The sequence below is a fragment of the Cannabis sativa genome, chromosome 5, assembly GCF_029168945.1.
Source record: "Cannabis sativa cultivar Pink pepper isolate KNU-18-1 chromosome 5, ASM2916894v1, whole genome shotgun sequence".
Lineage (NCBI taxonomy): Eukaryota > Viridiplantae > Streptophyta > Magnoliopsida > Rosales > Cannabaceae > Cannabis > Cannabis sativa.
Genome location: NC_083605.1, coordinates 36,509,967 through 36,526,422, shown reverse-complemented (window position 1 = coordinate 36,526,422; position 16,456 = coordinate 36,509,967). Strand labels below are relative to the sequence as shown.

General features: G+C 36.6%; 1 protein-coding gene across 1 annotated transcript; it reads right to left on the bottom strand.

Annotated features, from left to right (window-relative positions):
- Positions 1–8,358: 8,358 nt before the first annotated feature.
- Positions 8,359–10,255, bottom strand: LOC133038577 (uncharacterized). Its single transcript, XM_061116728.1, has 2 exons — positions 9,999–10,255; positions 8,359–8,720 (listed from the first exon to the last, which is right to left on the bottom strand). Exons 1-2 carry the CDS (start codon positions 10,134–10,136, stop codon positions 8,460–8,462), a joined length of 399 nt encoding a protein of 132 aa, XP_060972711.1. The 5' UTR covers positions 10,137–10,255; the 3' UTR covers positions 8,359–8,459.
- Between the last annotated feature and the right edge of the window lie 6,201 nt (positions 10,256–16,456).

The window sequence follows — 16,456 nt, the reverse complement described above, 5'->3', positions numbered from 1 at the left end:
CAAAAATATCAAAAGTCTTTTATTAATTAACCTCCAATGTTATAAAAATTCAAGTATTTATATAAACTTACATTTTATAATATTAATTTATTAGATATCTTTCATAATCAAATATCTTTTTTTAGTTTCTTCTCCAAAACATTCATTCATTTTCTTATGGGATTTTGGGGAGAAAATAAAAAAAGTAAGTATAATATGCTATAGATATCATAGATTGTATTGATATTTATTAATTTCTACTAAAATATTCTATCAAAATATTTTTTTTATTGTTTTTACTGTATAATAACAATACGATTTATCTTCTTCATTTATTTTTTTATACACTGAGTAATATAATTGGATTAGACATAGTTAAGGGTAGGGGCGGAGGGATGTTATGCTATACAGGGGCCATGGCTCCCTCATCTTTCTATGAAATATATACATATATACAATATGTTATAGCTCCCTGGTGTATATATGTATACTAGCAAAAAGCTACGTGCAAGACACATATACTAAATTTTATGTCAGTTTTTTTCTATGTTAGTTGAAAGTGATACAATTAAAAAATTATAGAAAAAATATTATTAGTTATTAGGTGAGATTATTATTATATGTATCTAAATATTATAGTTTATTAAACAAAATCAGAGAGCAATATCATACAAAGAGGAATTATACAAGACAAACATTCTCAGTTTGTTAGAGCAAAAAAAGAACTTTCACCACATCAAAATAACATAAATTCATTTTGCATATATTAGTGGATGGACATATCTTTCTCTACAAAAGAAGATAGCTAAAAATATATAACTCAACAATACACAAACACATAGACACAGACACACACACATATATAAAATTTATTTTTTTCTAACATTGCAACAGAGAGTAGAGTACAAAGACAAATACTACCTGAAATATCCAACAATGAGTGAAGAAGAGGAGAGCCTCAATATTCCAAGAGTGAAACTGAGAAACCAAGGATTAGAAGTAAAACTAAAACTATTACACATATTAAAACGACACTAATACATTGTTAAGCTATGAGAGGTCAAACTAGGAAACCATAAGTTTGTGCTAAAACCTATACCATACATTGATCACCAACATAAGAAAGCTTTGAACCCATTTTACAAAAGAAAAGAATCACATTCAAATATAAAAACATGAAAATTATATATAGTCTTTACAGGAAAGACAACATAAAGTAGCAGGAATCTTGAGGAATTGAAAAAGAAAAAAATCATTAATCTATATAGTCAATCTCAATGCGGTCTAATCACCATTCCGAATATTAATACAAAAATTCATATTCTTATTGGTGCGATGTCGTTAGTTTTCTCGGAGACATATGCATTGATTCTCGGCAAGTCACTATTGAAAAACAAAAAGATCTCTACCACACCTAATTTTTCCCATCATCAATCAACAAATTAATATCTAATTAATAATTTTGTGGACTCCACCCATTTTTATTATTAATCTTTTTTTTTTTTTTTTACTAAATTTAACCGAGTCTTCACATAAATATTTTAAATAATTTGTTGCATAATTATATGTATACTCGATATTGGTTAGAGCTTAGAAGGTTCTTAAATTTGTCCACGCATATCAAAACTTCATTTAATTATATGAACTCGGTGATATTAAAATCATACCACTTAATTTACCAGTTATTTGTTAAGAAATTAAGTGATGATTATTATGCTTTGATGAAATATATTATATGTTTCAGTGAAATTGAATATTGGAGAACAAGGCAACACAAGTAAAGAAATAATTGACTAGTAAAGAAAAAAATGATCATCAGGTGATTTGCATTTATAAGAAATTAAGTAATGATTATTATACTTTGATCATAGTATATTATATAATTCAGGTGATAATTTTGCATAAATTTATAACTTATTTAGATAAATATGTTAAATTAAAGCCATATATATATATATATTTATTTTATATAAAGTGTGCCTATATAACTAAATTCTTGGTTTATGAGAAATTCATGAGTCACTTTATATTTTTATTTAATAAAATAATAAAATATTATTTATATATAATAAAATAAAAATAAAACAAATCATATTAATATTAACTGATATTTGATACGAGTCACAACGCATTTAAAGTGAGGGAAATTAATTTTTTTTATATATAAAACAAGAGGGAAAAAATAAAGTTAAAAAGAAAACAACGGGGATTTGATACGGAGAGTGAAGCTTCTGAATCCTCTGTTTGAGGAATTGAGGGACAACGATAAAGCCCTAGCCAAAGAAGAATTGAAACCACCGAAGCTCGACCTTTCTCTATTCTACGCCACCACACGAAGCCGTTCCTCAGCCTCCACCGTCACCTCCATTAGCAAGGTAAGATTTTAAATTTGATTTTAAGTTTTAGGTTCAATTCTTGATAAGTTTGAAGTCGATACGATTGAGTAGTTGATTGGTTCAATTCTTGATTCCAAATCAAGTGGGAAGAAGATGAAGTCAACTACTACAGTTCCTCTCCAAGAAAAGAGACTCGCAGAGATTCTAGAGTAGACAGACGGCACAACGACAAACGGTCTGAGCCATGCAGGCTTCTAACAAGTCGAGAAGGCAGAAGAAGGGATTACAACCGGCCCACTGACACATATCCTCGAAGTGGACCGAAGATGCCCGAGTACAACTTGTCCATCTCACCTGCTGAGGCTGTTCAAGTACTTAAGGGGCTTGGAAGCAAAGTAAAGTGGCCTGAGAAGATGAGGACTCCAGCTGAGCAGAGGGACAGAAGCAAGTGGTGTGACTTCCACAACGACCATGGCCACCGGACTGAAGAGTGCATTGCCTTAAGATTAGAAGTAATCAACTTGCTAAAACGGGGCCACTTAGTCGACCACCTCACCGACAAAGGAAAGAAGACTTACCAGGGTCAGAGGGACACGATAGACAACCAGAGGGACATAACACCGCCCAGGCCACCTGTTCATGAGAGAACGGTCAACGTAATAACAGGTGGCTCAGAAGTAAGTGGAGTCACCCAGCCAGCTGCAAAGAAACATGCACATCAGGCTAACTGGACCAAAGGTGAGACCAGCAGAACATCTTCCTTACCGGAGCAAACCATCAGCTTCACGACATCAGAATCAACTAGGCTTCTTAACCCTCATCATGATGCTCTTGTTATTTCACTTTATATAGCTAACTATTTGACTAAACGTATACTTGTCGATAATGGCAGTTCAGCTAACATCCTTTTTTTGAGTGTTCTCAGGGAAATGGGAATTGACGAATCCAAAATTATGAGGAATACAACTGTCCTAATTGGATTTAGTGGTGAACAGAAAAATACCTCGGGAGAGATCGAGCTGCCTGTGTATGCTGAAGGAGTCAACTTGTGCACCAGGTTCCTGGTGATTGACTCCCCTTCTGCCTACAACGTCATCCTCGGCAGGCCATGGATCCATGAGATGGAAGCTGTACCTTCAACTTACCACCAAGCTTTAAGGTTTCCAACCAAATGGGGGCCGAAAGAAATTAGAGGGGAGCAGAAAGATTCAAGAGAATGCTACCGAACCACCATGAAGGCAAAACCAACACAGTCATAGCAATTACAGCAGCGAGAGCTACCCAACTCCCAATCTGACCAACCTAATGTGGAGGAGCTAGACGAAGTCCAAATCCATCCAGACTTCCCAGACCACAAAGTCCAAATCGGAGCCCAGGTGGACCCCGACATGAGATCTAAACTTATTGAATTTTTGATTGCTAACCATGATCAATTTGCTTGGTCCCATGCGGATATGGCCGTATTAACCACGAGATTATTGTCCACGGAGTTACGGGTAGATCCAAATTACCCACCCAGGAGACAAAAGAGAAGAAAGTTTGCCCCTGAGAGAAACCAAGCAATAAATGAAGAAGTCCAGAAGTTAATCGAGAACGGGTTTATAAGAGAAGTCCAAGACCCGCACCGGGCCGGCAAACGTAGTGATTGTGAAAAAGAAAAATGGCAAGTGGAGGGTCTGCATCGATTTTACAGACCTCAACAAGGCGTGCCCAAAAGACTCATTTCCATTACCACATATTGACATGCTGGTAGACGCCACAGCAGGACACGAACTCCTTAGCTTCATGGATGCTTTCTCAGGATATAACCAGATCCTTATGCATCCAGAAGACCAGGAGAAGACAGCTTTCATGACCAACCTAGGAATCTTTTGTTACAAGGTGATGCCGTTCGGACTGAAGAATGCAGGAGCAACCTACCAACGCCTCGTGAACAAGATGTTTGCGACCACACAGGAAAGACCATGGAAGTCTACATCGACGACATGCTAGTGAAATCACTAGTTGCAGAAGAGCACATCAATCATTTAAAACAATCTTTTGAAATACTTAGAAAATATAACATGAAGTTAAATCCTACTAAGTGTTCTTTTGGTGTAACTGCAGGCAAGTTCTTAGGCTACTTGGTGACACAACGAGGGATCGAAGCCAACCCAGCTCAGATTGATTCAATCCTAAGGATCCCCTCACCAACATGCATCAAAGATGTCCAAAAACTAACAGGCCGAATCGCTGCGCTAGGCCGATTCATCTCAAAGTCTTCCGAGCGATGCCACTCTTTCTTCAACACACTTAGAAAATCAAAGACATTCGAATGGACAGCCGAGTGTGAAGAAGCGTTGGACAAATTAAAGCAATACCTGACTAGCCCTCCACTATTATCAAAGCCAAAAGATAACGAAAACCTCTTTGTGTACCTAGCTGTCTCTGAGGCGGCAGTCAGCGCAGTCTTAGTAAGAGAGGATAAAGGTAAACAACTTCCAATTTATTATGTCTCTAAATCCTTACTTGATGCAGAAACTAAGTACAGTCAGCTGGAGAAGTTAGCATTGGCACTCATTCACGCAGCCAGAAAGTTGCGTCCATACTTCCAATGCCACCCAATCACAGTACTCACCACCTTTCCCCTCAAGACCATACTACATAAACCAGAGTTGTCTGGAAGATTGACCAAGTGGGCAGTGGAGCTCAGCGAATATGACATCTCCTACAAGCCACGAACCGCATTAAAATCTCAGGTATTAGCTGATTTCATTGCAGACTTTACACCTAACTCTCAAGTGCAGGCGGAAAAAGAACTTTGCCACCTTACAGAGGGACAGGCAAATGGCACATGGGAATTACATGTAGACGGTTCAAGCAATGTAAGAGGAAGCGGATTAGGACTTGTTCTAACCTCACCCCAAGGCGAGAAGATCGAGCAAGCAATCAGATGTGGGTTTAAAGCTACAAACAATGAGGCAGAGTATGAGGCTATGATTCTTTGGACTCGGGACGGCCAAAGAAATGGGAGCCAAAAGAATCAACGTCTTTAGCGATTCACAACTTGTAGTCAACCAAATGCAAGGTAGCTATCGTGGCCGAGATAGCAAAATGACGGCTTATCTTGAGAAAACAAAAGAGTTGCAATCGACCTTCGACGAGTTCACGATCGGTCAGGTGCCTAGGGAAAATAATAGTCACGCAGACGCCTTAGCCAACCTTGGGTCTTCCATCCAGACAACCAGCCCCAAAACAATCCCAATGGTGTACCTCCAATGGCCTGCTGTCTGGAAGAAAGAAGAAGAAGAAGAAGTAAATGACATCGCCAACGAAAAGACATGGATGACGCCCATCATCGAGTACTTAGAAAAAGATGTGCTACCAGAAGATAAGAATGAAGCCCGAAGAGTCAAGGCTCAGGTAGCCAGATTCTCAATAATACGAGGTAAGCTCTATAAACGATCCTATTCTGGTCCATATTTGAGATGTGTTAACCCTGCAGAAGCAAAATATATACTAGCTGAGCTTCACGAGGGCGAATGTGGCAACCATTCGGGAGGCAGAAGCTTAGCACACCGGGCCCTCACACAAGGCTACTATTGGCCTACTATGAGAGCCGACTCATCTGAATATACAAGACGGTGTGACAAATGCCAACGTTTTGCACAAGTATCCCATCAGACTCCTGAACGTCTCACATCGATCACATCCCCATGGCCCTTTATGAAGTGGGGAATGGACATAGTTGGAAAATTGCCAACTGCACCTGGACAGAAGGTATATATGCTTGCAGTGACCGACTACTTCAGCAAGTGGATAGAAGCGGAATTGTTCCACCAAGTTCGAGACAAAGAAGTTAAGGGGTTTATTTTGAGAAATGTTATCTGTAGATATGGAATTCCGAAAGAAATTGTGACAGACAATGGCTCACAGTTCATCAGCCTCGACTTTCAAAACTTTTGCAAATTCTGGAACATTAAGTTAAGCTTCTCAACACCTAGATACCCTCAAGCCAATGGACAAGCAGAATCGTCTAATAAGACCATCATGCACACAATCAAAAAACGGCTAGAGAATGCAAAGGGTAGATGGGCCGATGAATTGCCAGGAGTACTATGGTCCTACCGCACAACAAATGCGTAACATCCACAGGAGAAACACCTTTCTCTCTAGCCTATGGAATGGAAGTGGTCATACCAACAGAAAGTGAAGTCCCAACAGCTAGACATGAACTGACTACAGAAATGCAAAATTGGGAAGACAGGTGCCACAAACTAGACACAGTCGACGAGAGAAGAGAAAGGGCATCTATAAGAATGGCAGCCTACCAACAGTGTCTAGCAAAGCATTACAACAAGAATGCCCGTACTCGGTCATTCAAGGTGGGAGACTGGGTGCTTCGTCGAGTTTTTCAAAACACCAAGGAAGCGGGAGCAGGTAAGCTAGCCCCAACATGGGAAGGGCCCTACCTGATCACTAAGGTAGTCGGCAATGGAGCTTACAAAATCCAAACGGACAAAGGACGAGACATCAACAACAGTTGGAATGCTATTCACCTAAAGCAGTATCACACTTAACCCCAAACTATTGTTCTGTTCTCTTTGCATTTGTTTTCTTTATCGGTCTTACGAGACCCACTCTTCTCAACGCACTATTGCTAACAAATATTCATGCGGGGAGACGAACTACATTTGGGCTTGATCCACGGAAAGGGTATGTAGGCAGCTCTACGGAGTGCAGCCCCCTATCATAACCATTTTTTTTTTCATTTTAGGATAATGCGTCATTCAAGCTATTTGACATACAACATCCATTTGATAGTTTCATTTGACAACCCACCGAACGAAAATAAATTCAAGACAATATTCTACTGAAGTAGAAGCACAACGCATATAACGAACCACATAGTCCAAACATCATTCTGAACTACTAAGTCTAAATCTAACTCGGTCGACCTACATTTAGACTAAGGGGAAAATAGGGTACCAGACCCATACAAGTCAGCCAAACCAGTTACTACAACAAATACATAGCGCATACAACAAACATCATTCCAAAATACTAAGTCTAAGTCCAATTTGGCTGACCAACATTTAGACTAAGGGGAAAATGGGGCACCAGACCCATGCAAGTCAGCCAACCAGACAAAAGTTCATATTACAACATTAAAAACATAAAACACTTGACATATAGTTAACTCAAGAAAGATGTGAGTCATCCACCGGGAGATCGTTCGTAGTCATCTCTTCAAACGAGTTAGCCAGTTGGCTAGTTCGAGCGTCTTCCTCGGCCCTCATCCGCAACAATTCTTCATAGTCAGCAATGTACTGGGGTATGTCCCAAGACTCGGCCTTGTTGTCTCGATACTCCATCGCCATCTTTCCACGACACTGGATCTCAGCCTCCAGTCCAATTTCGACTAACCGACCTTCCAACATGTCCACACGAGCTTGGGCAGTAGCAAGATCAGCCAAGGCAGACTTCAAACGATTAGAATCTTGCTCCTTAGCATCAAGTTGAGTTCGTAACTCTTCTCTAACACGCTCAAGCTCTTTCTTGCAGCTCTTTAGCTCCGTAATCTCCCCGCGCAAAGTATCACGCTTAGTCCTCATGTCCTTCATTTGCTCCTTCATGTTCTTAATCTTATCCAAGGCGTACATAAGTCCTTGCATACCCTGTCATGCAATATAAAGTACCATAATAGTCAGACACAATAATATCGCGAGTTTGTCCACACATAAATTGTAACATGGGAATGCATGCATACCTGAAAGGAGCGAGAGATGGACAACTCCATGGAAGCTATTTCTCCGATGTTCTCAAAACGAGCTCGATCCTCTGGAAATAATAGCTTACTGGCCTCACCAAGGTGTAGGCCAAACTCAGAATGTGCAGCCGCTGAAGATGGAAAAGAAAGATCAAGCCGTATTACTCAACCAATCGGTCGACTCAACCGGAGACGGTCTCTTTTTATTCTTCTTCGAGCCCTCGCGGAAGGACAAGAAGGAGCGACGGTAGTAACGACCTCCTTCTCAACACTAGGAGTCGTCCTAGTCTTCTGTTTGCGTGAGCGTAAATGTTCCATAGCAGCGTCACCAGCCAGAGGAAGAGTGAAAGAAGATTGGGCCATGAATCGATCTGCAAAATCTCGTCCGTCTGATGTCAATTCAGGTAGAAATAAAGGTTCGCATCCCAAAATCTCCAAACTTCTTTGGAGTATAGTAACTTGAGACTTAGCACGATTCTTAGGATGAGATATACCTTCAGGTTGACGGGGAACGTGATCCGATAAAGTGCTGTCTCGAAGAGAAGAATCAGACAATAGAACGTTCCAATAGCGCTCCTCCTCCGCAATTCGAAGAACTTGATCAACTCTCCCTGGCGCCTGCCCACACACCCAACTAAATGGAAGGCCAATCCTACCTACAAAGAAGACAAATCAACCAGTTAGGCATGCATCAATAAACCATAACAAATAAGGGCGTAATTCAACACCAAAACTATGACACTCACTAGCAGGAGACCACGAATGGGGAATCCCACGATCAATCGATAATCCTAGAGCATCAAAAGGAACAAAGAAAAAATCCTCCTTCCATCGCTTAGCTTCTTTAATGCCAAGAATCAAATGGTCACTACCGTTTCTAACGGTAAGTTGGTACCTACCTTTATCATGTGGATGCTCTTTCAAGTAGTAGACGTACAAGACTTCAGCAACCGTAAATGTAATGTTATGCCTTTCGGTCAACACTTCTATGGCCATAAGAACACGCCAAGCATTTGGCATTAGCTGACTGGGAGAGATACCATGATAGGAGCATAGTTCAGACATCAATCTAGGGAGAGGAAATCTGAAACCATACTTAAATGGAAGCTTGTACAAACATGTCCAACCCGGTATCTTCCAGTCAGCCCGTTCCCCGCTAGCCGAAGCATACAAACTAATGTGTATGGGAATATTATAACGACGACGAATTTTCGGCAAGTCATTCAAGGTTATTACTGACCTAGGATTAACACCCGAAAGTATATCGCCCGACTCAGTATCACTCCTAGGGCGATCAGTATCTACTCCAACCCCAGACGCATAGCAATAGACATCTGTATCCTCACACCCGTCATCCAACACATAACCTACCACCCCAGTAGGAATATTCGAAGGATCATCAGACGAACTGGTCGTCTTATTAGACGAAGTGGCACAACTACCATGGTTGCTCATAGACATAGCAAAAAACCCACCTAGAACAAAGATACTGGACTAAGAGCGAGTTCACCAAAAATATAATCATATACAAAGCAAAACACCGGCTAGACAGAATAAAAAGATATGTATATATACCTATATCAAAGCTCAAGTGGCAAAAAAAAATAACTAGACATAAAAATGGACGCCATAATAATGCTCACCAACTGGACATACGTGTTCTAAATAGACCACCAGTTATGGTCATTTAATTAACTAAAGGGAGACAATATTCCAGCTAGCCAGACAGTCATTATTCAAATCACACTTACTACTATGTAAAGACAAACAGTAAAAATGTAGATTTTTACTACCCATGAAGATCAAACACAAACACAAATATACAACAAGTAAAATATATTTACTCATCTACATCACAAAAATAAATATGAACATGTACAAGAACATGAAGAACATAACAAGAACATTCAAGGGAGAAGGTTTAGAAAACTTACCTCTTGAAAGCCTCCTTCTAAAACTCCAAGTCTCACTTCACCAAGAGCTCCAACAAATGTGAGCAAGAGTGAAAGTAACTCTCTATATTTATAACCAAAGAGGAGCATTGGATGAGTGACAAGTGTCTCCCATCCCATCTGATCATCACATAAAAAATATATATATTGGAGTATATACGGACATCACAAATATTACTCATATATGCATATGTCTATCTCCCTTGTAAACTGTAGAGGTATCATCAAATAAGACGGACAAGTTGTCTACTCATCTGTGAAATAGACATATGATACACAAGAGTAATATATCATGGAGATAGACATGATAATAATCTACTACAATGATAATATAGGTTTGGTACTTTTCAGTGGACAAGTATGCAATAAGGAGTACTATATACATATGCCTATCTCACAAAGTACATCAATCTATCAATCTCGTAAAACAAGAACCATCAATATATGTTAGCACATATATATATTACCATTAATATATGTCACCGCATGTCAATCTTGACATCTCACAAAGCTATAACCATCAATATATGTCAGTACATATATATGTATATTACTATCAATATATGTCAGCACATATATATATTACCATCAATATATGTCAACACATTTCTATCTCATAAAGCTATGAATTGGCTATCTCACATTGGTATTAATAAGTACCAGTTAGGCGTGTATCAAAAGAGCTCGTGGGTACCGCTGATCCTCACTTAATGTCCATCTCCTCACAACACTTAATGTATGTCTGTCTACCCCCTTCTATTATTTATATATATGTCTACCTCCTCCCATTATCTACATACATGCCTATATATTATGTCCGTCTACCCCCTTCTATTATTTATATATATGTCTACCTCCTCCCATTATCTACATACATGCCTATATATTATGTCCGTCTACCTCCTTCCATTATTTATATACACGTCTATCTCCTCCCATTATCTACATACATGCCTATATATTATGTCTGTCTACCTCCTTCCATTATTTATATACATGTCTTTCTCCTCCCACTATCTACATACATGCCTATATATTATGTCTGTCTACCTCCTTCCATTATTTATATACATGTCTTTCTCCTCCCATTATCTACATACATGCCTATATATTATGTCTGTCTACCTCCTTCCATAATTTATATATATGTCTATCTCCTCCCATTATCTACATACATGCCTATATATTATGTCTGTCTACCTCCTCTCATTCATATATATATATATATATCCATCTCCCTACAATATATATATGCATATAAATGTCTATTTACTTACACCTCATACACATGTACGTCTATCTACTCTCATCTCATATTTTGAGATAGACAGCCAAATATTTTTTATTTGACCCAACAAGACGACTTGGTCTAGTTAAGAATCTCTTTGAAGAACTAATTGATCACACAAAAATTATTGGCCAAGGTAGCCACATACACGCATGCGACAAGGACTACCCAACCACCATGCTCGAACAGTTCAAACTATTTTCTTGTCTCAAACAGCAAGACAAGCGTACAACGCTTACTTAGACAAAACTCTTGGCCAACACCTAATTTGGTATTAATAACTCTCCAGCTAAAATAAATTCTAGCTAGAGAGTGAGGGACAAACTGTAGAGGTAAAAATTTGCTTAATATTTATGATATTTTTGAGAAGTCCAATATGCAAGTCAGACGAGCCCATCAATAATGGATCCAACAATATTGGGCCCAATAAGACAGTCAGACGGACTCGCTAGGCCTTGAAATAGACTAACGAGTGAGCCTATGGGCCACAAGCCGGATCGTCCCGCAACCGGGTTTGAGCCCGGCCAGTCAGCCAAACGGGTGAAATCAAGTTAATATGGAACCAGTCAAGAAGACGGTTACTACTCCCTAATAATTAGGGAAGTAACCAATTTGAACGAGTCCAACGGTGACGTGGACAGAGGGCAACAGCACTGAGAACACACGATAAAAGGAACCATACGATAGACGCTGGAGAGAACACATTCGATACTCACACTACTCATTGACTCAAGCAGACAGTCGTTTTTTCTAAGCTTTTCTCTTAAGCCTCACCATCGGAGTTACTCTTTTAGTCCGTACGTAAAACTTGTCCACTCATCCGTCCGCTACCATTTATATTACATTTATTTTCCATTATTATAATTTTTTACTATAATCGTACTGACTTGAGCGTCGGAGTCCCTTTGGCTGACACCCCACCGTGCTCCCAATTGAACTTTTGTCTCTCTCTTTGTTCTTGACGGAGTTCTTTGGTGCCCAAATTCCGTATTGTAGATTTCACCCTCTACATTATCTAATTCATAAAGTCTGAGATTATTATGTGTCAAGTACTTTTATTTATACTATCCTATTAATTGCTTTTGATACAATAATGATGTTTTTCTTATAAACAGTAGTAAAATGCCTTATAAGAATTTGATTTTTTAAAGATTCAATTGTCATGACTTGATCTGTGATACTAAAATTATCAAAACAACTTGATTTAATGTATACTTGCCTTACAAAAATAAATGTATGTAAATTTGTAATCAGTGTTGTTGAGTTGAAGTGTAGCCAGGAGCAAGATTCAAGACTTGAGACTAAGAAGGAAGATACAGAATATCAACCCATGTTCAATATTAAGAAGGATGACATGAAAAAATTGCCTTTTGATTTACCAACAAATCTTCATAGATAATCAATGCTTCTTTTTTGTTGCATTTAGGGTAATCATTTTATCATGGCACCAAATGTTTTTGCTCTGCTGACTTGTATGTTTTTCTACTAGCCTTATCTTATACAAGACTCAAGATATGAAGTTTACTTGTTTTGCATGTTCATATTAGGGTAGATTTTTATTTGATTTTTTTTTTTTGCTAAGTTGTGACTTGTATGCAGTCTTTCTCTCCCCCAACTCTTAGTACCCGAGGCAAGTCTTCTCTATAGTCGCTATTTTAATCTCAATGAGTTCGTTGTAGAAGATATTCTTTGGGTCGATGATCTTTGAAGCTCTACACAATGCAACAAGCCACATTGAAGGATGTAAAGTTGTTGGTATTGATTATGAATGGAAACCGAATTATGTAAAAGGCAGCGAACCTAACAAGGTAACTATGTCAATTTTGTGCAATTCATGTTGTATCTCTTATTGCCTTTTGATTTACCAACAAATCTTCATAGATAATCAATGCTTCTTTTTGTTGCATTTAGGGAAATTATTTTATCTTTATATTCTACCTTTTGTATAGCCAAAGTGAGGACCAAGTAAAACTATCCTATTGTTCCTATGTTTTGTTCATATAATAAACTATTTTTCTTTATCTTATTTCAGGTTTCTATTATGCAAATTGCTTCTTATTTCAGGTCTTGCAAAAGAAAATTAAAACCCAACTATTAAGAGTATCCTTATTTTTCTTTTTTACAACTTTTACATGTGTTATCTTCACCTATCAACAATTTAATTTACAAATTAAATTTTAGTATTTTTTTTATTCAACTCAAATTTAAATTCTGTATGCTTTATTTTTTGAACATTGATTTTTGGTTTAGTTTTGGATTAACTTAAGATCAAATTGCAATTAGATTATCAAAATTTCTTAAACTTTCATATATTGTATTTAGTATTTACTTTTAATTATTAACAACATTATTTACATTAATTGAATATACATATTAATGATCTCAATTACAATAATTAATAATATTTTTTTAATTATTTATTGTATTATTTTTAAATAAAACAAGACACACCTAACATAAAACTTATATACGTGCCTTGCACGTAGCATTCTACTAGTATATATATATATATATATATATATATATATATCTAATTTTGAAGTTTGTAAAAAAAAAAATAACTACTGCCACTTTTTTTACATTTTATTTGTGGACATTCAAAAAAACTAGTTTTTGTTGTCAAGAAGTTAAGCAATAATATTTCCAATTTTTATTATTATGAGATCATTTATATTTTTCATTATGGATTGTTTGGGTCAAAAGTTATTGTTATTATTTTTCTGATCTCTTGATCTTCTTTTTTCTTTTTTTGGAGTTTTGCTGTCAATTTTGTATAAAATTTTGCTGCCTTGATTCTCTTGATTTCAAATTAAAGTATTTTATTGTATGATAAAATGTCTAACTAATTTATTTTTGTAGGTTAATTATATTATGTTGATTTATTGATAAATGGATGTATGTAATTGGTCAAAAGTTTGTTTATTATTGTCTTGTTCAGTTTAATTCTTAGACAATGATGTAGATACTGCTAAACAAAACAAGTACCTGATTTTCATTTACTTACTTTATTTTTTCCTTTGGATATAGAGTAAATTAACAATGACCTCTATATATGGTACTCTTCTAGGTTAAGCATGTGGAAATTGCAGTGCAATAATGACAGATTGTGATATGAAATTATGTGATGAGCTTCTTGCATTCTTGATAAGGAAAGTCACATATATTTATACAATATTTGTGTACTTATTTTTTCTCAATGCTTAATGATAGTTTTGGTGGGACTTTTATCATGATCATTTTTGTTTTGACTATTCAATTTGGTGTGATGTTTCTATTACAGTTGAAGAATTATGGTGCAGGAAATGGTTCATGAGTTCAAAAAATATTCAGAGAGAAAGGCTCAATAGACATACTAAATTAATTGAATTTTTTTACTGTTGAAACATTTTCTAAGCATGTTAGAACGACTATTTGAATGTAAAAATAAAAATTGAACAAATCAGCATACTTTATCACTTGTTAAATAAAATTGAATATATATGACTAAGAATACGTGCAATGCATGCGCACGTAACTTTCGCCTAGTATGATATAAGTGTATGAATAAGAAAATATAAGATATTTATGTCACACATATTTTTATAATATATGGGGTAAATATGCATAAGTACTAAAAGTTTTAAGTTTGTAAGCGGCATAAACTTAATATTTATTTTTAGCGGTATAAGTACCTAAAGTTTGTAAAACTATAATTTTTCTCTAATTTTGTCAGTACTGACTCTGTTATTATTTTAAATAGGGCACACATAAGACCCGAATTCGAAATCATTGGGTCTAAATAGAAACATATAGTATCAGTTACTTCGAAATATTTTTTTTAATAAATTCAAAACGAAATCTGTACTTACGAAACTAGAAGAAAATTACAGTTTTAGAAAAATTGGGTATCTATGTCGCTAAAAATAAACATTGAGTTTATGCTGCTTGCAAACTTAAACTTTTGGGTACTTATGCCGCTATTAACCCTATATTAAACTTATATTATATTATTAATAAAAAATAATATTTTATTTAATTACATGGTTATAATAAGAATTTAAAAATTGACCTAAATTAGATTTTGAGTAAGATTGATAAATCTTAGCTATATTCAAAATTAATTAGTCTATTATTTTAATTAAATAAATAATTAACTTAAAACTGAGAGCTTATATAAAAAAAAATAAATGAACAAATATAGAATGTAGTTACATGTCTATTTAAAGAAAATAAGATTTGGGTCGGGTTGAGTACTTAGTGATATGTAAATAAAAAATTCAAAAGTTAAAGCCATTTATTCAGTTGTGTTTCCAATGTAAGAAAAATTCTAAATTTTTATATACTTATGTAATCATTTTAGAAATATATTTTAAGTCGCTAATTAATATAATGTAAAATAAGTTCCAATAGTAGTTTGTACTACACTAGAAATCATAGTCGAGGTTACATATTCATAATACCACATATAGCGTAGATAATTCTTGATCGAAATAATCCTCATCCTCATCATCATGCTCGTCCTCCTTCTGGTCAACATGATTCAACACTTGATCATCATTATCATCACCATGCTCTTCCTCCTCCTTCTCATGATCATGATCAAGCACTTGATCATTATTACTTGTGGGCGAAGATGGTGGCTGATGTACTTCAGGATCAGCCTGACTGGGGAAAGAGGCGGTAACAGGTCTTTTTTTAAGTACTTGTTCCCATGCGTGAGCAATACGTAGATCAAGCAAACCGTTGTTAGGGATCATGATCCTGTTATCCACGGTCAAGGTCATAGAGACATCACGACGGTGACGAGAGCGGTGTATGTGAAGGAGAATACTGATGAGGGTGAGGGGCAACGAGACCATGGTGACCATGGTGTCGAAGCTTACCGCCATCTTTAACTGGGACATGTTAGGAAGGTTGGGGTTGCTCCAGTACATGTTAACCAAGGGGAAGGGGATCAGTTTGCCTGAAAACATGGAGGTAATGAGTGTGTTGATGGAAGGTGAGGTCTCTTGGAATAGGTGATCAATTTGGTGTTGGAATCGGTGAGTGGAGTTGTATGAGATGAAGGTGTCGCTGTGATCGGTATCTGAATAGTACATTTGGATCACTTTCAACTCCACCTTCATTAATGGTGATGGTGATGGATTATTTTCTTCAAAACCACTATTAAATT

What these genes read in the sequence shown, in the direction of transcription:
- LOC133038577 (XM_061116728.1), bottom strand. Translation starts at nt 10,136, where the DNA reads ATGGGATGGGAGACACTTGTCACTCATCCAATGCTCCTCTTTGGTTAT. An exon ending in TAGAAGGAGGCTTTCAAGAG is followed by an intron (nt 8,721 to 9,998) that starts GTAAGTTTTCTA and finishes TCTTCTTTGTAG; the next exon opens with GTAGGATTGGCCTTCCATTT.